The sequence below is a fragment of the Haliaeetus albicilla genome, chromosome 12 (genome assembly GCF_947461875.1).
Source record: "Haliaeetus albicilla chromosome 12, bHalAlb1.1, whole genome shotgun sequence".
Lineage (NCBI taxonomy): Eukaryota > Metazoa > Chordata > Aves > Accipitriformes > Accipitridae > Haliaeetus > Haliaeetus albicilla.
In genome coordinates, this window is record NC_091494.1 from 14,151,866 (window position 1) to 14,176,970 (window position 25,105).

Sequence of the window (25,105 nt, forward strand, 5' to 3'; positions counted from 1 at the left end):
CATGTGAATTATATTAAGCAAATTAATACCATTAGTACCTTTTAGGGGGAAAAAAACCCCAAACAGAGGAATCTAAATGGGAAAACTTCATAGTGTCTAGAATCTGTTGTACAGCCATTAAGATGTACAAATGAGAAGGTGGAAGATAAATTAGATAATTTGATCTCATCACCTTGTCTTTGTAACAAAGCATAACTATAGCAAACAGTGCTTATATAGTGCACCAGCAAGAGGATAATATCCCTTTTAAATAGCTAACTAATATAACTGATAAATTTTACCAATGGCTTTTACTTTTTTTCCTTTCGAGACTGAACAATAAAAAGGTATTCAAAATAGGAAGGAGAGATTTTCCTCAAAGGAAGGAATCCCTAGAACTGGATTTAAGATCACTCCATCTGGAGACAACCAAACAAAATGTACAGGTTTCTGCCATATTCACTCCCAGCAACTGAAAGATCTTTTTCCCTTGATGTTTTAGATTTCAAATATTATTGTATTACTACACATTTACTAAAATGAAGACAAAATCAGACTACAGCTTCAAAGGGCATTTATTTTGTATGCAAAGAGGTAAAAATATTTATCATCCAGTTGACCTGTGCATCTACATTGTTGTATTAATTCCTTAAAAATTAAGGACTTAAAAAAATTAAAAGGAGAAAACATACACAATGAAACTGACTATGTTCCTCCTAAAATAATTCTATTTCTTATAGGAACAAGACTTAGAAAAAATACTATAACACTATGACACTAATTTGCAGATGTAAGTAACAAAATTCACAGTCATATTGGTACTTACCCACTAAATGCCTGGACTGCATAAAGCTTGGAAGTATCCAAGGAACTTCCACTTGCTATCCGAGCCTTTAATAAAGACCAAAAACAGTACGGTTACTCAGTTGCTCTTAGTAAATCTTGGACAGAATTTAACTGCTTCAAACATATGACACCTAATATGAAAATGTTTAGCAGGGTCAGCTCCAGGCCAAAGCTAGAGTAACTATTCCTTTGGAATACATTTTGGTAGCATCGAGCATTTAGTGAAACACACTGGAAGAACCCATGGGAAGATAAGATATTGCTTCCCAATATTGTTGTCCTTTAATTCCTATAGTGTATGCAATGTAAATGATAATTAGAAGCAAAAATCCCAGATATCATGTTTGACAGTAGCAGACCCCTGTGTTGGCAATTATGATAAGCACAACAGTGAGGGTTATCCTGTTTATAAAAGCAACACATTTGCAATACACACAAAGGAGAACAAAAGAGTGGAAAGCTGGGAAAAACATGCAGATATCACAACTAAAATGAAGGAACCAAACAGGTCAAATAAGTCACAAACAAACATCAACAAAATACATGATCCCTATAGTAAATACGTGATTTTAAACCTTTTCATCCACAGAACCGCTATCTGAAAGAGAATTAGGAAGAAGGGGGATATAGGTTAGACAAAACAGTCTCTGAGAAAATATCTTATGCTATAAAAAACTGTCACTGTTTTAATCTGCTAATGCACAGCAGAATCCAAGTAACAGCTGTGCTTAGCTGTATCATTGTGGCAAGACCACTGTCACTACATTTTAAACAAGCAAAGAGATGTCTTCAATAGATAAGAACCCCTGCCACTTATGCAGGACTGTGTGGATACCATATAATTTACACACTGTATCCCATCTCATATGATTTTTAGTTTTTTTGTTTTGGTTTGGGTTTTTTTTAATATATATTTTTAATATTATTGAATATATATTTTAATATACTTGCAGTGTTCAAAAAAATAATGCTTTATTTTCAAGGAAAAGGAAAGTGTTTCTACTAAGGATATAAAATAAACCCCAAACCCCTGAACTGTAACTATTCTTTTCTATCACAGCTATTCATATAATGACAGAAATTCCCCCCCAAATGCCAGCTGAAGAACTACAATTGTGGAAGTATAAGATATGAGATAGATATATATATATATATATAAAATTGCTTAATGCAAAAGTGTGATGTATTCACATTTACTATCAGACAGAATATATTTGCTGACAGGAAAAGCTAACCTTGTTTTATCGTCTTGTGAATTTTAAAATACACATACATTTAAAATTGTTTTTATATACTATTCAACCAGCGTGTCTTTTTTTTGGACACTTTATAGTACAGTGCATACATGAAACTGCATTGCTTTAATTGTCACCTTACTGATCTTTCCATTTTTCCTCCCCAAATGGAGTACATGTTCTACAGGCCCTTTAAATAGTTCAGGTATTTTTAAGATGTTTGGAGATATCCCACATTACATACATTACAAAATGATCATTTACACCTTAAACATATGCTACGTTTCATTTTTGAACTGGTTTACCTACAAGAAAATATCCTATTCACATACGTGAAAAAAACATGAAGGCAAATGTAAAGGTGCATACAGTATAGTAGTGACAACCCAGGGAATGAAAAGGCTCTATCGTACCACTAATTTTAGAGGCTACTTATGTGATCAAAGCAAAGCACCTGCACAGGAATGGGCAGAATAGAAACTGGAGATAAGTTGTTCAAAACATGTTTCACCAGTCAGATTATACCTGATTTTGCATTATTCAAAAAGGTTAAAGATGATTAAGCTACTAGTTATTAGCAAAGTCCCAACACCAAATTTGAATCCACAAAAAATCCAACTGTGCAACTTTCTCTCCTTTGCAAGACCGTAAAATTTGCCATTTTCTTATGCTTGACTACAGATCTTAGCTTTAGTTTCACAGCTATCGTGAACAATCCTTTTAGAAAGAGTATGCCTAAAAGAATTAAATATAGTTTAGTGTCCCAAGGAAAACTTATGTTTTGAGTTATACAGAACATAAAAACTATTACTAATAGTAAATTCCATTATTTAGTAAAAATAGAGTAAGCACATCTCTGTGCATCAAGATTATCTGCTTGCCGTGAATTAATACTTTTCATAGTTCTTCTCCTGAATATAAATGAACATGGTATCAATTTTTATTGTTGTTTCAGAAAAACCCATTAAGGTACTTTTTTCTGCTGGGACATGAACTATTCTGATGTTTTCTTACTTCAAAACTCCCCTGCCTTCAGAAATACAAAAATTTTAATTTTGCCTCAGAAACTAATTCTTGACTAAATTAAGTTGCAGCATTTTAGTTGTCAAATTACCCTCATTTGACTGAGTAGATTTATAAAAATGAGGTTAGCTTTTACAATTTCTTTTTTTTTTTTCTTATTTGTTTCTGAGATGTGTTTGTCTGACAACATCAGATACAATTGGCTACTCTTTCTCCACAAGCGTATAAAGGAGACTTGGATGACCATATGATCCTACTTTCCCACTACAAAATTATTACAGCATTTTCATAAGCAGAGTAAGAGCAGAGCAAGGAGTAATTAAATGACTGTAAGCTGGGCTGGCCATGGAACCAAAATGGGATATGCTTGTATGAGGGCTAAAGAAAATAAGAGGAATAGTTAAAACCAAAGTGCTGAAGCATCACCTGGACAGGTCAATGAGAGGAAAGGCAAAAGAGGTTATACCCGCAGGACTCTAAGTAGGAGAGACTGAGACTGAGACTGAAATAATACTCAAACTTGTAAAAAAGGCAGAGTCCAAAAGATGAAGAGAAATTTGGGGACTGAGGAAAGTTTTAGGCAGGACAGCACTTGTAACGTAAGAAGCCTCACCATAATCTGTTCATGCAACCTAAACCTTCTTTCTAGAATATCTAACCATAACTATATTGGTAATACTGCCTTTTAAAGATGCATAATAAATCTCAGTATTATTTATGTGGAATGCAATTTTTAAATAGTTTGCAGGTACTTTGCTACCAGCTGCCTAAAGAATCACATGAATTATATGTTTAATTCAGTTGTTTAGAAAGTTATATTAAAAAATACAAAATTGTTGAGACTTGTCTTCCACATTAAATGGAATTTTATATTTCAGAGCATGAGAGATGGACATATGAAATTTTCTTTACCTCTCTTGGGTTTCAGCCAGCTTCATCTAATTTCACTACACTTCCTTTACTGGAACCTAATTTTGCCTAAATTTAGGAAGGAGAGTGACAATCAAAAATTAGGAAGGGAAAAAAGGTATTACGTTTTTGGTTTAACTTGTTTTTCTTTGCAGTTGCTACTTTAAAAAAATAAATGCACCAGTCTTAACAGCCTCTTTTCTCAACAGAAATTGTATAAAGCAGACAACTGACACAAATTTCCCCAAACGAGATTTTGAGAGCATCTCTTTTTTGTAAAAAATGACTGCATCTTCAGAGACAAAATTAGTTTGAAACCATTGTTTATTGCTTCTTCTGAACTCACCAAGAGTGAAATAATCTGAACTGTGAAGTGTTCTCTGTGTGTATGAGAGCACCAAATCAGGAAGTGTACAGTCACCAAACAGTTCACTTTGTATCATTAGGCTACCAGAATAGACAGAAACATTCCTTGATGTAGATAAGAAATGAACTGTGATTATGTAAGAGACCACTGAATGTATTTTCAAATCAGGGATACAAGGCTAGACATCTCAGATTATACTGCTGTATGACAGTGATTTACTTAAAAGAGCTTATCTTGATATAACTCATTTCTGTCATCCACACATTCTATGGCAAACAACTAACCTAAAAAGGTTATGAACGTACTAGAAAGTGTAAACATTGGTTCATTTGGTTAACCCTATGGGATACTTCTTATTTTATTTCAACTAGTTTGTTTCTCCTTAGATATTTTTTTAAATGTGAAAGTTTACTACATTACAAAATACCCGTACAGCCTTCGTGTTATGCCTCTATACCATATGCCATTTTAGATAACCGCAAGATGTTTTACTAGAATTATAGGAGAAATCCATGGAGCGATATTGCTCCACAATTGTTGCTATTTCAGCTCAGTGCACTCCACATATATACCTGTGTAGTGGAATGATGAAAAGTAGGATGGTCACCTAGCTACTTACTACCAAAAATTACATTTGCAACTGTCAAATATTGAAGGCAAAGGGAAAATCTACCCCAAAGGGGGTAGAGTGAGGGAGGCTTATTTGGCATCCTTTGAGCCTCCTCAAATAAGCCCCCAAGTTATTTTCTATCCACGTATCAGTTTAAAGGTTTTGAGAAGGCTAAGAAAAATTTCCAACAAGTGTTTATTAACGCTGCATAATTACTATTCAAACTCTGTCTGAAAACTAATAGATCTTATAAAAGTTGAACTTTACACATCAACTGTTTTCAAATTAACACATGGTCTGATTTATCCATTTTTAATAGCAATGTTGTCACCTGTAACTTACCACACAACACAGGAATTCATCATACAAGATAACTAGTTTCTACACCCAAACTTCCTAGAAAAAAGAATCTTTAAAGGATGATGAAAAGGCAGATTCTTCCAGCATGAAAGATAAACTAGCAAGGAAGATACAGAAGTGAAGACAGACCTTTGCTTTTGTAGCTTATGATACCATCAGAAATACAACTGGACAACAGTCTCATCAGTCAGCAGAGAGATTTATATCAAAGAGGTTCAGAAGATTCCCACCCACCCCACATCATAAGCATCCTTCAAGCCTTGTGTCATTATTTCACTTCTGCATTCTTCTGAGCAGCAGAGCATCATCCTAATACACTTCTCTTTCTTTAATGATTGCAAAAATGTAGTTCACCACCCCCCTGCCATAGCACAAGAACGGTAATAAGGTCATAAAAGTCTAAACTGTCAGGAAACCCAGGATTGAAATGGTATTATGTATACTACCTTGATTTTCCATCTTGTAAGTGTGCATAATTGTGTAACACCAAATTGGAAAAAGATTTAAACTTCATTAATCTCTCAAAGTACAATTTTAGTCTTTAATTCTGCAAAACAATTGCAAGAACATCAAACTGACTGATAATTACACCATTCCTGGAAGCAAACCCTTTAGACATAATACTTGCTGGAATTGGATAACAGTACAGCTGTTCCATGGAAATAACATGTGTAAAGTACCCATAGCCAGAAGTAGTTTGGAGTTCAAGCTGGACAATTTGAATTAGTATGTATTGCTAAGAAATGGAAATAAAGGATGAATAAGAGGGTCAAATAAAAGCAGCACATGAAAGAAGCAGATTGTCTGTCCAAAACAATAACACAAATTAAGCCATGCTAAAATAATAAATGCTGTACCCAGAAGCTAATATTATCACTACAGAACAGAATATTACAATATGTAAGCCTAGAGGTTGTTGTGTTGCTGAAGCATATTCTAGGAAGATATACTGTATAACACTTGAAAGATAATATTAAAGCCAGCACATCATAAGAGATGAGTGATGCTTGTCTGACAAAGAGAAGGTCAAACTTGAATAAAGCTTGGTTGACAGGAGAAACAGAAGAATTGCTGCTAGCACTTTACTAGCAGTGATGTAGAAAAATTACTAGTGGATACATTGAGAGCCAAAACAGGAGGTCAGCTTGGTGAAGATAAAAAATGCATTTGTGTCTGTATTAATAAACTGGTCTGCAAATCTGAAACAAGGGGATGTGCTTTAAAAACATCTCTGGTGTTTAGAAATTGAGTCCCATTAGACTTCTAATGGCTCTTGTTTTCTATTGTCTTTCAACAGCTACTAGATACTTCTACCAACTTCTGAAACTTACCTCTAAAAGAATAAATTATTGACTATCAAGAGAACTATTTGATTATGGAATGTGGTATGATACTAGTGCTTCTTAATTTTTGGTGGTCTCAAAAAAACTATAGCGCTCTTGAAGACTGGGCTTTCTTGACAGTCTTTGGCTTGTCAGAGTGATGGTAGGGAGGCAGAATGCAGAGTGCATTTTAAGCACTCTATTCCAACCCCAGAACACATCAGAATGGTAAAGCATACATTATCCATAAAGGATAAAGAGGCATATTTTACATCTTTTGATACAAATGATAAGAGTAAATGGAACCAAGTAATTAATTATAGCCTATGAAAACAAACAGATAATTGATTATTGTAAGTCTTTCCATATCACACAGCCAACATTGCCACAAAATATTTGACTTGGACCACTATGTCACGGTCTTACTTGCAAGCTGAATTCCCATTGTGTTTCTTCCAAAGAGATCCAAGCAACCAGCCACTTGATTTGACACCAGCTGTGAAAGTAGTCCCTCAGGACTCTATGGGAGATGATGTTCCTTGGTGCCTCTTACACTGAACATGAGGTTTTGAGATATACAGGTTGGTTTGTGGTAACAGCATAAACAGAAGTGACAGTAGGGCAGGAATGTTAAATGGCTGCCCGGGACATAGGAGCAAACTGCTTAAGATCTTGGACAACAAAGAGTACATGTGCAATAGCAAATAGTTTAATGCCGTAAGAGCAGATCAGAAGGTCAAAGGAGTTGGTGCTGAAGACCTCAGTGTTCACACCACAAACACTTTGGGGGCATTTACTTCATACCAGTTCTGGTTTTGGCTCTGTGGACTGAAAACCCATTAGTTGCTGAGCACATCAGCTGTGATCCTGGAGAGCAACATCTGGCTTAGTTGCATTGGTAAAACATCTAGATTACACTCAGACATTCCAGTGGTCAAACCAAATGTGGTCAATTGGGAAGACTGAGAGATTTGCTTCAAAAGTGTGACACTGTTGTAAAATAAAATGCTAATGGTGGCAAACCCATAAGTCATATAAAAATCCTACAGTTAAAGACCAAGAACAATATATACACCCTAGGATCAAGAACAAAGGAGCAGAACACAGTGTCTGGAAAACAGTCACATATTTCACAGGCTATCATGTTCATAGCTGCTGTTGGTATGAAGTTGTTCTCCTGTGGAGTTGTATACACTTTCTAGCTAAGATTAAAGAAACTATCTAAAATAGCCTCAAACACTTCAAAAAAAATCTTATAAAAAACCAAACTAGAAGGCTAAAAGATTTAGATAAGCCAGACTAATTTCAAGACTTATAGTAGTGGAAGAAAACATGAGTCAATGTATAATCACATACAGAATAAAAAGATGACATCAGCAATGTTGCTTACTGAGATAGACACAGAAATCAGATTTTCTTCTGTCGATAAGCAAACTGGCTTAACTGATATGAGGGAAGGAGAAGACTTGAAATACCACAAAATGCTAGTATGAATTTTGAAAATTGTTTTCCATGACATTCCCTATGTAAGCAAGATAAATACAGTAAAGGTGAAATTGGTAGAAAATAGCGTACAGTTGTATTGTGATATTTGGGAGTAATTCTTTTGGCAGAAGTATCCTGTGGCGTATCAGCCAATATTGTAAAGGTTGATTTTAGCCAATGTTCTCAGCAAGTTGGATGAACAGAATTTCATAGAGTCTGCAGAAGACACTGATCTGGAATGGGTTGCAAGTATTTGAAAGGATGGGATTAGAATTCAAGATGTTCTTATATTACTGAATTAACTTCACTGCCTTGGCACTACTGTAAAAACTAGTTCTATGTTTGGAAGAAAGAAATGAAAAATGGTAAAAAAGTGATTAGTTAGCAGTACAAGGCATATAGTATATTTGAAATCGAAAGCATTGTAGATGGAATATTAGTGCAAAAAAAGCTACTGTCATTCTGGAAAGTATTAGTATGTGTCAAATGTGAGAAAGAGATGACTCAGCTTTATGGGCACCTGTTAACTTCAGCTGAAGTTGTTTTTCCAGTTTTTGGAACCACACTAAAAGTAAACAAATTGAAGAGAAAGAGGATGACAAAAGCCAGAAGAAGCAGAGATTCATAAAACAATCTGTGAGGACAGACTGAAAGGATTTGGTTTGTTGTGTCTTATAGAGAGAAAAAACTAAGGAGGGAGATGGTGACAGTACTTCAAATGCATTAGAGTATAACAGTAATACGTTTTCTTTTCTTCATGGCTAACAATGTTAGTTGTATATTAGATGTCAAAAAAAGGCAATAACATATGCTTACTCACAATTACAAAATATACAAGTAGCATTCAAGTAGCAAATACTATAAAGCTCAGCATATTTTGTTCTGTAATATAATTACCTTTTTTTTTTAACTGAAGCAACTCAAAGTCTCAAGATAATTCTCATGAAAGTAAAGAGACTGACCTTAAAACATTAAAAAAATTGTTATTTTCCCCACTATTACCTTTTATGCTATAGGTAGAAACAAAATCAAATTACACACTGTTTGTTTCAGCTCTGCTTTAAAGTAATATTAAGTTGGAATAATTATATATAAACACCAGAGAGACACACAGATGTTATGAGCTATAGACTGGTACATTGGAATTCAAAGCATGACTTTTGGTTCTATTGGACTTTTTCTGCCCTCATAGGACAAGCATAAATCCTTCTGAATTCCACAATCACTTTCTATAGTTAAGAGGAAAAGGCAGGTCTTCTTGTGCTCTGCTTTTTTTTTTTTATAAAAGAAAAATTTCTACCAACAAGCCTTTTAACATTCCCAAACAAAATTCCACTACTTTGTTTGAAGTATCTTCCCTGCCTTATGGATGCAAAGAAGCATCAGCTCTATCCTGTTTGTGCTAAATGGAACAGGAAGATCTACAGGTTAAGATTAAAAACTGCTTTAGTTTTTACTCATCCATTTTATACATATTCTTCTATCCTGGTTTATTTTACATTCAATAATAAGTTAATTATGTGTCTCTCTCCTTATTCCAACTTAGTATATATGCAGCTGATGGACAAGAACTCCCTTGGTGAGGCTGCAATTACACTGGTGATACCTAAAGCTATACATGGTTTATGAATCTATGATAGCATTGACAAATCACTTGCTGCTGTTTGGCCTCTGATCAAGAAACCTCATTTCTCAAAGAAAAGGAGTCAAAAAGGTGTTTTGCCACATCACATCTCTGAGATTCCACTGTAACATAAACAAGTCCAACTAACTTCAGTGGTCAACTCCAGAGAAGCTACTAGCATATCAGTCAGCAGCTTACTCTTTGCCACTACTTAATCAGTGAAAAGAGATTACAGTCTTTTCTGTGTTCAACAGGGTTTTCATTTTTTTCCAGTTAACTTTCATCTTTTTATACACCATATTCTTCACCATAGTATCAAGAACGTTTTTAAACAACTCTGTCGGCAACACAATTAGAAGACATGGGCTACCTAGAAAACCCTCTCTACATAGGTTTTGGAGTGAATAAGAGTTTTACATGAGGCAAATGCAGAATAAAACTCTCTTACAAAAATGGTACGTATTAAACAGTATAAAAGTGCATGTGTCTGTATGTATGTGGCTATTTTTCTTGCTAGAATTATTTATATCAAATCAATCCTGTCTTTATTTTCAGGTTTACCAAAAGTGCTGATCATGCAATCTATCTTAAGAATACTCTCTACTGATCAAGGAGGCAAATCTCATGGCTGACAAGGTTTCATCAGTTTCAACGATAATTTTGCATCAGCAGGAACTGGAACGATATCAGATATTTTCTCCTATTTAGAGTGACAGAGAGACACAACTGTGTAGGTACTCCACTGATCACCTGGAAAATGTGCATAAAGAAAAAGTCTGGCACCTGTCCCATGAAAGTAGTCAGAATTTTGCTTTGGCAGCAAAACAGAGAATCTCTTTAGTTTCACACTTTATTGTAATCTACTTCCCCTATAGATCAGAGGAAGATTTGAGCATATTTATGAACTTATGTTTTCCAAGTCATTACATTTTTTAAATGAACATCTAGATATTTTTTTAGCCAGTTGCTTTAACAAGATTCCTTTTATCCTGGAACTGCATTATAAAATGATGCAGTGTTATTTCTGCTTCTAAAATACAATGATCTAAAGAAAAGGCTTAAATATTTTAGAAATAAAAATAGAAAATATTTCTTGATCTTGGTAATAAAACATTGATTTGCATTCATCTCCACAGCAGAACCAGTATAAGTAAGTTCTTGGAACTGACATTCATGCTCAGGTTTTCTCTTAGCTCTAGCAAATTTATTTTAAATCTGTTTAAGCACAAAAAGGCCAGGCAAATTGCATGAATATTAATCAATCTACATTAATTCTAAAGTCAGTGAAAATAGTGTTAAATAGTGTCCTGTTCTCATAAGGAGTAGAGTAGTAGAGACTTTCTTCTTTATGAAGGAAACTAGCAGTTTTAATGAATTATTCTTCCTAAAAAAGGAAGTCATTCTCTAAACAGAAGTGGTTTGGTGTGGTTTGTTTTGGGTTTTTTTTCTTGTTTGTAAAAACAGCCAAAATATAGATGATTTCTGCTAAACTTTACTGGTTAAGTGGGGGGTTTTGTGGTGGTGGTGGGGGGGCGGTATTTGTTTATTTGGGGTGTTGGGTTTTTTTTGTGGTGGGGGTTTTTTTGGTCGGTTTTTTTTGGTTGGGGGGGGTGGGGGAGCTGTTTGATGATTAAAGAATAGGTATAGGTATTCCAGCAAAGGGGCATCTGATGACAATAGAATTTTTTTGGATTCCCAGACTGTTACACAAGTGTATTTGTAACAGATGTTTTCCTGGTGTAATGCACACTGATTCAGTAAGAGTTACTATGCTAAATTAAACTGACGATCTTCAATTTATTTGGCTACTATCCTTTTTTCAAAGACATGCAGTATTACAATCTAAGATTTTTCATAAACATGTAGCCTGTAACTACAGAATTAAAATAGAGCAGACATAAGAACACTATTATGTTTTCTGAAAGAGGTATTAAACTGTTTTTTAAAGAATTCTTTCACTTAAGGTTTCTAAAACTTGGATTATTTTTTTTTAACAGATCTTGGAAAAAACATCACTTCTTGTTAATAGGGGTTTGCTTTTATTTGAATGGTGAAAGTCTCTAAGATGATGATCACTACTCTCAGTATCATTTCCCTTACTCTAATCCCTCTTTTGGTGGATTGAACATGTAGTAACAGCAAGCAACTGATGCAGATCTTCCTTTCATGAAGTCCTAACTTTAGAGTAGGTGGTGAATGTAACTACTTGCTCTTTATTCACAGGAAAAAGATGGATGTTTCATCTTTATCATTAACTGATTATATTTCCTCATATTTTTCTAAAGCAACCTTTCTACAATTCTATTAATCTCAAGTTGAACGAACTGCCATTTACTGTCTTAAATCTCTGATATCCCTTTTCCCCACCAAAGGGCAGAAGAGGAGCAGGAAGAAAAGGGTATAAAGACTCATGCCTGACTCCAGAGTGAAAATAGTGGCAAGGGGAAAAAAAAAAAAAAGCATAGACTCTAGTGTCTTGTGTGCATGAAACACAAGCATATGCAAGAGAAACTCAGTCAAATCATTACACATTGTTTCATCTGCAACACTTTGAATTCATGGAGTTGTTAATAGTTCTTTAGAACACTGTTTTACTTCCTGTAATATTACTGGAAGGTTTCCAGAGTGCGCATATATATATGAAAAAGGATTTTCTAGAATTTTAGCTAAGAAGGTTCAGTGCAGGAATATATTGTATTTATCAATTCCTACCCACATAATCTGATAATGTATTTAGTTTCCCCCCCACTTCAGCTTCTTACCCCACAAAAAAACCACCAAAACCCCAAAGTTAAAGATATCCGTCAATTTGTTTACCTGACTAAAAGGCAGGCACAAACATGAAGGAAAGAAAGAAAAAAAAAAAAAGACAGTTGGATAAACTGGATTATTAAATTCTGTAGTTCATTGTCATCCCCAATACAGCACAAAAATAGATTCCTTAACTTGCAATAAACCTTGTTTCCTCAGCACCACACATCTATTCAAGGATGTCCATTTCTTCCCCAGCCTGTTTACACAATACATCTGTTCCATTGTCCCTGTCTTCTGATGTGTATATGGAGGGGAATTTACACTGATGAAAAGCCTCAGTAATCTACCTGTTTACATTATTTACATATGAAGAGAAGAGCAATAGATGAATCAACTCCTGTTGAAAAGTATTATGTCCCCAAATTCAACTCTTTATACCTCATACATTAGATGAATATATATTTAATTTTTTAAACATTGCAGATCAACTATATCAGCCACACAGCATACATAATCAGCCCTTATATTAATGAAGTCTTTCATCACTGCAGGTTAAAAAAAAAATCTATTAGGGATATGGTAGAATACAAAAATATCCTTGTATCACTGAATACAGTGGCTTCAGTATTTTGAAAGAGAACAGAAAATTCTGGGGCTTGGTATTGCTGTTAACTTTTATCAGCTAAAAGTGCTCTTGTCCGGGCTATTCTTTCACTATGATGCAAAGACTAGTTGCAGTATAGTCATTCATTAACAACTTTTTTTTTTTCCCTTAGACTATGCCTGAGATTAGAAAGATGAGAAATGCCATTAGGCTCAGTGAAGGAAAAGCATCTGAAAGAGATCATGTAAAAAAGAAGTTTCATTATTTTGTACAAGGTGATGCTAAACTCAAAGGAAAATTAAAGTGTAGTCACAACGCTGCTTCAAGCCTTCCAGTGGGGGCTTCTGGTGAGTGTTTACGGTGAAGTATACCTAAAGCCATATAAAGTATGTCAAAACTATATCACCTTAAAGCTGCATTAATTCAAGACAGCTTGTTTAGATTTAATTATGCCTAAGCCTTCAATAGTGCCATGACACCATTATTCACTAACGGATAAATATAAACTTAAGTTTGTATTTAATTTTTTAACAACAAAACACTTGAAGAAATGAAGTGGCAATGACAACAGAGGAGTCTTATAGATTTCAAAGAATTTGCACAAGAGGACAAACTCTTACTTTTGTTACAACAATGGCAGACTGATTAAACAGGGGAAAAGATGACCATTATCAACAATCTCTTTTATACTGTGGTATGAACAAGACTGACTGGCATTAGTTGTTAGTACTGGTCAATGAAGTAATTAGCAGCTCAGTTTGGCAAAATACATGCAAATATACATGTTCATTTTTATTAATTGCTATAGTATTTTATACACTAAACTAGAACTCTGCCATCTGACTAGACATCCTTCCTTTACCCAAACTGCACCATCAGCCTGAGAAGGAACTTTATTTTTAAGGAAAAAACCCTGCAAACCCAAACACAATTCACAATGTTTTAATCAGTTAACATAGTTATCTCAAGCAATTGAGAAATAAGATGGGATATACGTCTACTTTTAATTTCTCTTTCTACAAACAGTAGTCCTTTCTTAGAGCCCACTTCCAAACACAGATAATGTAGACTGAGCATAGGAGAACTCTGTAATATTTAAAAGCAATTTATCTTCTAACAGGCTTCTTACTTCCACGTTACCATCACCACCAACAAATATGAAATTGCAATGACCAAGGTAACAGTTTTATTTATCTTGTTTCCATCTGAATACCTATAAAATGACTGATTCATTTACTAAACAATACCAGATGAATTGGTTTTCATCTGGGCCACAGCACTGATCTTTTCAAGTCCAAATCCAGGTTTTGCATTCACATAACAAAACTGGTACATACTATTAATTATAGTTATTAGTTACTAGTAACTGTGCACCTATACAAGTGTATTAAAACCAAACGTGATAGAGGTAAAACATAAAGGAAACAAAAGTCTAAGTACCACAAGACAAGGTTAGATTAACTTCTAAAGCCTATACTCTTTGGGAAAATACAACTGACTCAGGCAGTTCCAGCAAATAGTTATTATAAAAAAGCTAGAAAAGCTGTCAAAATAAGAAAATATATACTTGTTTCAAAAGAGTGTAGTTTGAAATACACATTAGTAATATACTTATTTTGGTGACACCTTTTCTTAATGTGGAACCAAATGATCACACTGCAAGGGGAGTGTGGCAATACATTACTGGTTCCTTTGGTTTCAAACGTTAGCATCACATTTCCTCCTTCAGGCATATACAAAATAAGGCTGTATTGATACTGATCTCCAAGTTCTGTTCTTAGACACCACTAAACACGATACAAATCCTTCCTATAAAACAATAGAAAACCCACTTTCATCCACTGTTAAAGAGGCAGCTCCCATCCCTGGCCCCTGTAATCTGACTTCCCACTGTGTGTACATACAGAGAAAGCTGAGTTCACCCATCATGACACCATAAACAATCTACAGGTTACTCTGTGGCAGAAAATTCAGACCAAATGCTTTTTAAAATCTGACCATTCACCAAATGATCAGTAAGATCTTCATCAACTAGATCAAGAAGCTATTGCTTATAAACTACCATTCACAGAAAGAATCTATTTTATCATTAAAAGCAACTCAGAACAGTGCATGCAACTCCGGAAGCTTATCCAGAGCAATAGTTTCATCAGGAGAGAGAATTATGCTTATTCTAAGGCACCTGTAAAAGATAACAAGATAGAGGTGGAATGAAAGAAGCCACTAGGGAAAGAGAAAGCTAAAAAATAACAGGTGAGAACTGGAACAATAAATAAAAGGGTAAGAGTTATTCTTGATTACAGTGTACAAAAAACCCCAAACCACTGGCTAGCATTTCTCTGATATTTTTCTAAAAAGCCATCAATCCTTCTATTAATATACATGCATCATCACAATGCCTCTATGTCCTTACAGAACTTTAAATCCAAGGATTACTCGTGTACTGCTCACGACGCCTCTCATCCATATACCCTATTACTTTCATTCCAGTATGTCTCCAAAACCATATTGTAATAAATAATACATAAGCAATCAGCCCATACTGTATTTTTTTCTCTCCAGCTAGAGAGAGAGAATAGGACTATCCAATGGGCTGTTATGCGCTAATAAATTATTCATGTACCAGAGTTTCAATGACATTACCTCATGTGTTACTAGAATGAAAATAATAGCATTCTAAACCTTTCTTTTGTACTAAATTGGAGAAATAACACTACTGTATTATCTGGCTATGTCTCTGGTTGGCCAGAGTGCTGTCTACCTGCTCCTGTCTACATAGAGAGATGAAACAATTCATTAAATAATAGGTTATGCTTTGGTTATATAATGAAGATTAATTCAAGGAACTTGATCTGCAACTAGTATTTTTCCATCACAAATAAGAAATCAGAAGTTGACTGTGAATCAGTTATAGGGGTAAGATAACAATAAAAAAATAATAAATCATAAAAGTCACGTAAACCCTAGATCAGCTATTACTCACTTTTCTTTAAAGTTATTACTGCTCCTGAAATATTAAAAAAACCCCACACAGATATAATACCCCAAACTACTATTTTCTTAAATGATAAATTAAGTATTCTCTGGACATGCATGAATACACACATAAAGATGACAAGGCAGGTTGTGAAAACTGAGATGCTACAAACTATACATTTTGTGTGTTTTCCCCCTTAAGAACTGATTTCCAAAATGTCATTTCCTATACTAAATCAAAATTTCTGAATTCAAGTAATAAACAGAAGTTAAATGTGTTTTGTCCTAGAGGACAAACTAACATTAAGAGGACATCCTTCTTCAAAGGCTGTACACAAAGTATTCAAAAACAGTATTTCCTTATCACAAAACAGTTGAGGCTGGAAGGGACCTCTGGAGGCTATCTTGTTTAACAACCCTTCTCAAGCTGGGTCACCTAGAGCAGATTGCCTAGGACCATGTCTAGATGGCTTTTGAATATCTCCAAGGATGGAGATTCCATCTGCAGATTCCATTATCCGTGAATAGACTGTCTATAGTATCAGTCAACCAGGTCACTGAAAGTAAAATCAAGAAAGATTTGACTCCAATAATACTGCATGTCACTCCGTAGAAGTAGTCTTTCAGGTAACGTATTCTTTTAGTAGATTACTCCAGCTAGGAAATATATTTTGAAAGTTTTAAATCCTGAATAATTGTTAGATGTTCTGTAAGCATTAATGGATGAATATGATGTTTTACTTTTTAGATATACAACACGAAAGACTGTTTTGTTAGTAAGCATTGCCAGGCATGCTACAGGACCTGAAGACACATTTGTAACAAACCAGTTAGCGCCTGCTGATGCAGAATCCCCGACTGAAACACATCTTCCCTGTTGGCGTGGAAAACAAAGCATGAAGAGAAAGCAGAACTGCTACTCAAGAGTCAATGCATGCTGTTTTCAGAATAACCTGAAAGGCAGTATTGTTGTAGCAGTTCATCTGTTAATTTCCTTTAACCTCTTGCTGTATTCCCTTCTCCTTTATTTCAGTGTAAACAAAAATGGAGATCCTAGTATGACATCTTATAACCATGCAGATGCTTTATGCCCCATAGACTACACCCAATAACAGATTTTCATAAACTGGCCTTGGTGCCAGTTGGCTTCTCTGTAAATACAGTATAAGAAGTAATTCAGAAGAAAAAAATATCAATAGACTAAGAAACTGAAAGAGGTCTTTCACCTGCTGGATTAAAAGGACAAATGCATCTAATTCACAGAACTGATCATATGAGATGTAACATCAAAGTTAGTTCTCATTTTCTAACAGCCTATCTTATCTAATAATGTATACAAATGCACAGACTTTAAATAGTGGAACCAATTTGGGTTTCACTATTTTGGGTCTTCCCTATGTGCTTTCTTGAAATAGATCCTCAGACCTTTACATTCCTATTGTACAATAATGACTACATAAATGACTGTGGTCCCCCTCTGCCATGGCTCAAAAATCATGAAAAAGTCATGAACGTACTAGCTATTGCTAGTTGTTTCTTCATACATACAGTGTCTAACAGTACTGTAGAAAAATATCTGCAAAATGCAAATCTACAATCTAGTGGCATTATTTGAATGTAAAAGTAGACTTTTAAATAAACTTTCATATTAGCAATATTTAATTGCTCGTGTAACATACTTATAAGTTCATTGTAAAAGTAGTTGTACATGTACAAGAGAAACTTTATGGTAGCTCAAGCTTTGGATGCTCATTACTAGTAAATACAATCTTTGGCTGAAGGCACAATTCTTCATCTTTAAAAGGAATATATCAGATGATTATTTTTTCAAAGCAGATAAAGAAAGCAAAGATTCAGTCAAGGTGACAATTACCATCTGGCTAGCCATGGTAATTATGTGCTTCCAATTAAATGCACAGTAATATTATAACATTAGCATTATGGTATATGTTAATATTGAAAATCACCATATTTGTATACTACTAGAGGTATTAAAGTTATGTATATGAGTTTGCTTTGAAGTCTGTTAACAGAGGAGATAAAGATCATGAATAAATCTGTGTCAACACCCTCTGAGTTAAGTTCCTTTCTACCACCTCTTCATACATGGTTGCTACCATTTACACTTCTTTACTCTTTCCTCCACACCTTTCTTTTCCCTTTTTTGGGGACTGACTCCTTGTTTGAGGGCTTACTGGGAGTACAACTAAGAACAGAAGTAAAATCAGTTTAGACTTGAACTCTCACAAGTACATAACAAGTTATAGGTTGCATACAAGATGTGAACACTGCTCATCAGGATGAATATAGAACCAACCATGCCTTGAAAACTGTTAAAGAAAGCACTGTAATATCTGGTCATTCTGGATGGAGTGAATGTGAATACATTTATAAAGCTATAAGAAAACCAAGAACAGTGTACTGTTTAGTTCTTTCTATAAGATTTAAATCTTGCAAAATCTAAGTTTCAAGTTACTGAAATATAAAGCAATATAATTGCTTAAAAACATATTTGACTAAACATATTCAGAAAATTCTTTCAGAGCAAACTTGTAAAGTTTTAGCCTTTTGATTTCCATGGGACTACTTCATACTATGAACAAAACCAGACATAAGCAGAATTTTTGTCACCAAATTCTAAGGAAGCAAGATCAGGTACGATACAGAAATTAATGTCCAACTCTAGTAAGAACAATGTTTTACTTAAAAGACAATATTAAAATATTATTACCTCCAGCAAGGATCTTCTCTTCCAAATCATTCATTTGTTTCTTGTAAGCTTTTAAAGCAGCTTCTTTAAATGATGGTCGTATTCTTTTTTTCTTTGGAGTTTCAGTAAGGATCTCCGGGACATTCTGATTTTCATCTTCCCTTACTTCTATGTTAGCAGCCATGACACTTTCAACTTCCCATATCTCTTCACTGACCACACTGTCAAACTGTGCATCATATTGCTTTTCTGGTAGTATTGCATATGGAGTTTCATAAAAAGGCTGCCCCAGTTCATATTCTTGGACCTGCTCACTAGTTTCACTACTATTAGTTCTATTTTCCAGTTTAGCAAGGACTTGTTCCATTACTTCCACATAGTCTGTTTCATTCTCACCAGGTGGTTCAATTAAGTCTTCCCCATACTCTGCTTTGTAGCAGTAAGGCTCAGCATAAACATCAGAATCAAGTGTTGTACTTGATTCATTTGCAGTAGACTGAGATAAAGTTCTAAACCTTCCCATGAAAGATGATCCACTGTCTTCATACCCACTTAAACTTTGTGTACTTTTATTCCAGACTACTTCTAAAGCTGACTTAGCACGTTGAAGTGTGGATCCAAATTTAGGAAAGCTGAAAGTCTTATCAGAAAGATCTATGCTTAATCGGCTATGCCACGATTTAGGGGCTGTTTCTTCCGAGTCGTCGCTTGGTAGTTCACTCTGACTTCGGTACATCATAGGCAATCTGTTTTGATTCTGATAAGGGGAGATAGAATTTGTTTCCTGATAGTCATCATATTGACCAGTCCACTGACTTTGTGATTCGCTATCAAGGCCTGGACATGATGGAGAAGTACCATCAAGGGTAAAATCATAGCTTTCAGTATCATATTGGAGGTCAGAACTTTGGCACTTTCCAAAATCTGTCTGTTGATCTGAAGGGCTGCTCATATCATACACAAAAACTTCCTGTGTAGATGAGTCTAGGCCCAAATCTGCCCCTTGTTCCAACTGATTCCAGTCTTTCCATGGGGAAAGGTCATCATGTAAAGAAAGCTGAGAATCACTGTAGTGGCTTCTCTCTCCAGATGCGCATATTATTCCATTGCTTACTCCACTGTCAACAGTTTCTGTGTTCTCTACTTCATTTTGCTCTGGATACTGTTGCATACCTTGGACTAAAGTCTGTTCCTGGGAACTGCCATACCAGTTTGTAGAATCATCTTGCCTTCGCTGCCAAAGTTCTCGATCAGAAGAAGACAACAGTGAACTGCCATTTGTTCTGCTAAAATACTGATTTTCTGAAAAATCCTCAGAGTAAGACTGATACAATTTTGAGAAATCTGACTCCGAACGGCTAAGTTTTGGTGTTGCAAAGTCATTCTGTAAATGCCATAGAGGAGTCATGTCTGAATAATAGGTCTTTGATTGTTTTTCCATGTTGCCAAATTCTGGTGACTGATTGCCATAATTTCTTCTGTTTGAAAATGTGCTATTATCAGCAGTTCTATTAAGGTCTTTAGTATTTGGGGACTCAATACTCGCCTTTGTAGAGCTTGTTTTTATTTGAAGTGCTAATTTCGATATCTTTGCATAACTGTTCTTATTTATATCTGGTTCCAAGTCTTTATCACTGTCAGGTGACTCCCAGTCATGCATTTTCATTTTTGTCTCCAAAGTTAAAAGCTTCATATCCATACTCTCATACGTCTGAGAGGAAGGTAGTGCCCTTTCTTTTTTGTCTTTCACGTCATGGGAAAATATATCTGTAGAAATTCCAATGCCAGTTCCCTTAAGTTTATAAGACTTCTTTAAAATCAAATCTCTCTGGTGTGATGACTCAAAGTAAACAATAATGGGTCTTGGCTTTGCATTTGGACAGTCTCTTTGTTGCCCCAGTCTTTGGGCAAACTCAATTTTAATAGTGCTTTGTGCCTCCGAGAAACCCATTTTATCTATTAATATTTTGTAAACTATGCTTTCAGTTTTTTCAAGCCTCTCTTCAGGCACATTTAGAAACCTAAGACTTGCTTTGTTTCCTGGATGGCCTATCTGCTTAATGTAGTCATGTATGTCCCGAGTTTCTCTTCTGGACTGTACGAATCCAGTTCGTAATTGTTCAATTTCATTTTGTACAACTTCTACACTACTAGAAATTTCATCAATTGATTGTTTCAGAGCATTAACATGCCCTCTTAATTCAGAGAGCTCTGTTTCAATTTGACTTATTCCCTGAAGCTCTTTAAAGATCATTTCCATAACATCATGGGTTTGACTAATACAACCTGTTGAACTAAAGCCAGGTTCAAGAGTATTTGATTTCTGGTGACGGCCAGTTCTGTCTAGAGATTTACTTCTTAAGCCCCACGTTTTCTTCCATGTACTTAGTTCTGAATCTGATGAGACACATTCTTGGCTCTTCTTCCATTTCCTTAGTTTTCGTAAAGCTCCCAGCTTCAACGTGTGTAAAGTGCGTTCTCCATCTGAACTTCCATCAGATGGTGCAAGGCTGCTTAAGCTTTTTCTGTTTCGTCTCACAGGCATTGTGTGTGATAAGTATTCGTTTTTCTTGCTATTACTTTTTACTTCGCCTAACGACTCAGAATATGAGCTATCACTTGAAGACAGATCTTGAACTATATCTTCATCATTATTGTTTGTTACAAAAATATGCTTTTGCAGTCCATTGGCAATAGCAACTCTGTAACTGAATGTTGGAGAAAGTGAAAATTCTCTATTGCTTTCCTCTTCTTCAGTTGATAAGTTGCGAGCAGATGGACACTTGGTAATCTTTTTAACAGTGCTTTTTAAGGTATTTGAAAATTTTGGATTTTTTGTGTGTCCAATCTGAGTTAAGACTTGTTCCTTTTTGCTCTGACAACTCTCTTTCCTTTTTGTACTATTTCCCAATTTCTTTGTAAACATTCCTTTGCAAATCTTATATATGTAATATGAGATCAGGCTCTTTAAGAGGGCAGAAACCATGGAGTGTAATTTATATTAAGCTGTTTCCACAAAACACAATTTTCGGTCCAGACAAATATTTGTATCTCCAACAGGATCATCAGCAAATATTTCATCAACAGAGCCTATAGACATAGAAACTACTGATGCTCTGGTATCATTTGAGAGAAAAAAAAATTAAAAAATCACACATCTGCTTGTTCAAAACCAAATCCTGAAGGGGTTTTTTATGTCTTGCAAAATCTCACTCTGTTGCACACGGCTTCTTGAAGTGTCTAAAAAGGAGGGAACGACATTACAATGGCTGCCAAACAAACTTATCATTCAATAATACTGATGTTGTTTTAACTGGGTTACAATGGAAACACAGAGCAGTTAAGAATTTATCTATACTTTCCCCATAATTGTCTGAACAGAATTTTTCATGAACAATTGAAGCTGAAAGCAGTTCTAGGCAAGTATTTTTAACATAAATGAATAAGCTATACTTATTTACAGGCTTCTTTGTCCAGTTTAATAGTCTGACTTTAACTGAGAGATTTGACATTAATGTTATCTGCTTTCTTTCAGAGTAATGACATTTCAATTTAGATCCATATGACATACAGCAGTGGTCAAAAAACCAACAGGGGAACAAGTCATTACTAGCTAGTAAAATAGACGTAGAAAGGTCTCTCTTGGGTCATCTTTTGAAGCAAGGTAGGATTCTGTGCAACAAATCAGTATCGTATCCATGAAGTACTGTTCTATCTCAGGACTGAATTATGCACATGACTCTGGTTTGAGAAATAGATGCTTTCTTTTAACACCAGAATTTAACATGTTATGGTAAGCCAGGACTTAAAGTGGGCATACCTTCTTGGTTTCTCTTCTTTAAGAAGAAAAACAAAACAAAACAAACCTATAGAAAATAACAGAAGATCATAATTACAAATGATGGAACATTCTCATCCAGATTACTAAATTTTACATTGTTCTGGTCACAGAAAAAACAAACAAACAAACAAACAAGAAAAAACAACCAAAAAATCCAACCTACACAAAGTGAGAGGAAGAAGGAGAAAAAAATATGATTTACAAGAGTCTCAGGACAAAAATAGGTGCCATTACAATAGGAAAGCAATTTGATCTAAAATATGGAAGAGTAAGAAAAGATTTCATGAGGTATCTGGAAGCTTCTATTCCATAAAACAAAAGCTTGTATTCCATACAAATGTAGCCAATGCATTTTAAACATATAAATGTACTGTTTCATACAGCGTATCATTCGCCTCCCAGTCTCATAACTGCAGAATAAAACCAAGACAAATCACTCAGAAAAATCCAACAAAGTAGTTCTAAAAATGGCCATTTCAGTTTCTAAACCAGCTAAAAATTCTTTGGCAGAATAAGAAGTTTATTTAGACACACGGTATGTGAAGGGTTAAAATTTACTCTGCTGTGTCAAGAGGAGTAAAGGATATCAACTGTTCTCCTTGTTTGCAAACAGCATGGCACTGTCTGAAACATTATGGTCTGCTCACACACCTCAAGATTTGGTCTTTTCATTACAGAGTTTGTCTTTACTGACCTTACTATTATACTCATGTTATGGTCAATAATAAACACTAACTACTGATTCATACTGCAGCAGCAAAATGCACTATGCTGAATAGAGCCCAAGCAAAGCCAGCAGAAGCCTAGTTGGCTTCTGGAATCCTGGAATAGAGCATGTAAACAGACTTATTCCTTTTCCTGTTATAACAAAATCGGGATGGAGGCCAAGAGCAAGCAGAAAAAGAACAGAACAACATTCTTCATCCTTCCCAAAGTTGCTGCCTGTTATTTTACAAAAGGTGAAATATTTGTGGAATATGAACCACATTTTTAACATATATGCATCGGCATATTTCTTGTGACTTCTTTTTCTTTCAGGCTTATGCCAGAAGTCAGAGTATTAAGAGTGAATTAAGAGCAATCAATGTTTGGAAGCAAAAGAAAGCTCAATGAGACTGCCTGCAATTTTCCAGTCATGCAAATGGCATCTCAGAATATTACAAAGCTCTCACTAGAGCCAAGGCTGCCTTGTTTTCACATATTATTAGTAGAGGAAGGAACCTTCCTGGGACACTTTTCAATATCAAAGGCATGTTTGTAGATGTAGAAACACTTGTTAACCATTCAGCTCTTACATTGAATGTTTGTAACTATTTATTGAACAAGATTTGAAGTGTGGCTGCCTGCCTTCTCTGCCCACACAACCACAGTTGAGTGCCCTCTTATATAAACTTCACTCAGATGACTTGGACATTCTTCTCATTGAAAAGACTTCAAACCAACATTGTATAAACAAGCTAGAAGGCTTGTTTACTGGCTCAGCCTACAAAACATCAAGAAATAATGACGTTATCATTGGAATCTGGAACTTTTCCATTAATTTTAAATACAATTTAATTCTTCTCTGTAGAATAATATTGATTTCATAGCCAACCATATATATGTTTTATCCAATGCCTAACCTATGCTTTTTATCAGAGATAATTGACACTATTATAAATAGCTGCAAATTCAGTACTCAATTTATTTAAATCCAGTTTCTGACAACACCATAGTAAATTATATGTTGTACTGTTACAAACACAGAGATCTGCTAAATGGAGCAGATTTATGTTCTCTCATGTGAGTTCCATTTCATCTCAGCTATATTAGTCATATGATCTGCTCATCAGTTTACAACCTACCATTGCTCTGTCAAATACTAATTTTCTAAAATTGTATATCTACACATGGATTCAAGTTTGAGTCATTATAGGTCTCACCCATTTCTTTTTTGTAAAGATTTGCATAGGATTGTTCTTATTATTTTCAGGCAGTGTAGGTTAAAACTCTAGGAAATAAGGAACAGTCTTTTGAGAAGCACATAGGACTAAGTCAATTATTTGAATGAGCTGCAAGTTGTCATTCAGTTTTATGGTTTTATCCAGGTCTCCCAATAAACCATCATGAACTAATTTTCTATTTTCACTTTGTTTGTTTATTGACTTATATCAATTTATATGATAAAGTTTAATACAGATAGGTTAACCCCTTCTAACCCATTCTAAGCATAAGGAATCAGGTTGAAATGTTACAGCAGTAAAGTACATATTTTATCCTAGATGGTTATAGAGCAGGAAACTAGAAGGTGTTATAGATTGTGAGATTAGAAATAAAAGAAATTGTTAATGGGTTCCTTCTGTAAAGAAAGGACACAATGACACTTCCTTCAATTTTTTACCCATAGCAAGACTGAATATAGGCTTTTGTCAATCAACTTGATGGTGAACAGGTAATTTGGATTGATTTCAAGGATACTGT

The 25,105-nt window shown here is 34.9% G+C and overlaps 1 protein-coding gene across 4 annotated transcripts in view; it reads right to left on the reverse strand.

Moving 5' to 3' along the window:
- The window catches only part of UNC13C (unc-13 homolog C), a 201,049-nt gene that overhangs the window by 169,256 nt on the left and 6,688 nt on the right, over nt 1–25,105 (reverse strand). For 3 of the 4 annotated variants that reach the window (XR_011327075.1, XM_069798208.1, XM_069798210.1), the window contains exons 2-5: nt 22,625–22,670; nt 18,826–22,044; nt 1,401–1,423; nt 806–870 (exon numbers count right to left, since the gene is read on the reverse strand). Coding sequence is in view for 3 of the 4 variants with exons in the window: in XM_069798208.1 (XP_069654309.1) it covers nt 806–870; nt 1,401–1,423; nt 18,826–21,790 (3,053 nt within the window). In the remaining variant the exon portion in view is untranslated. The remainder of the gene's footprint in view (nt 1–805; nt 871–1,400; nt 1,424–18,825; nt 22,045–22,624; nt 22,671–25,105) is intronic. The other variant, XM_069798209.1, reaches the window with a different exon arrangement.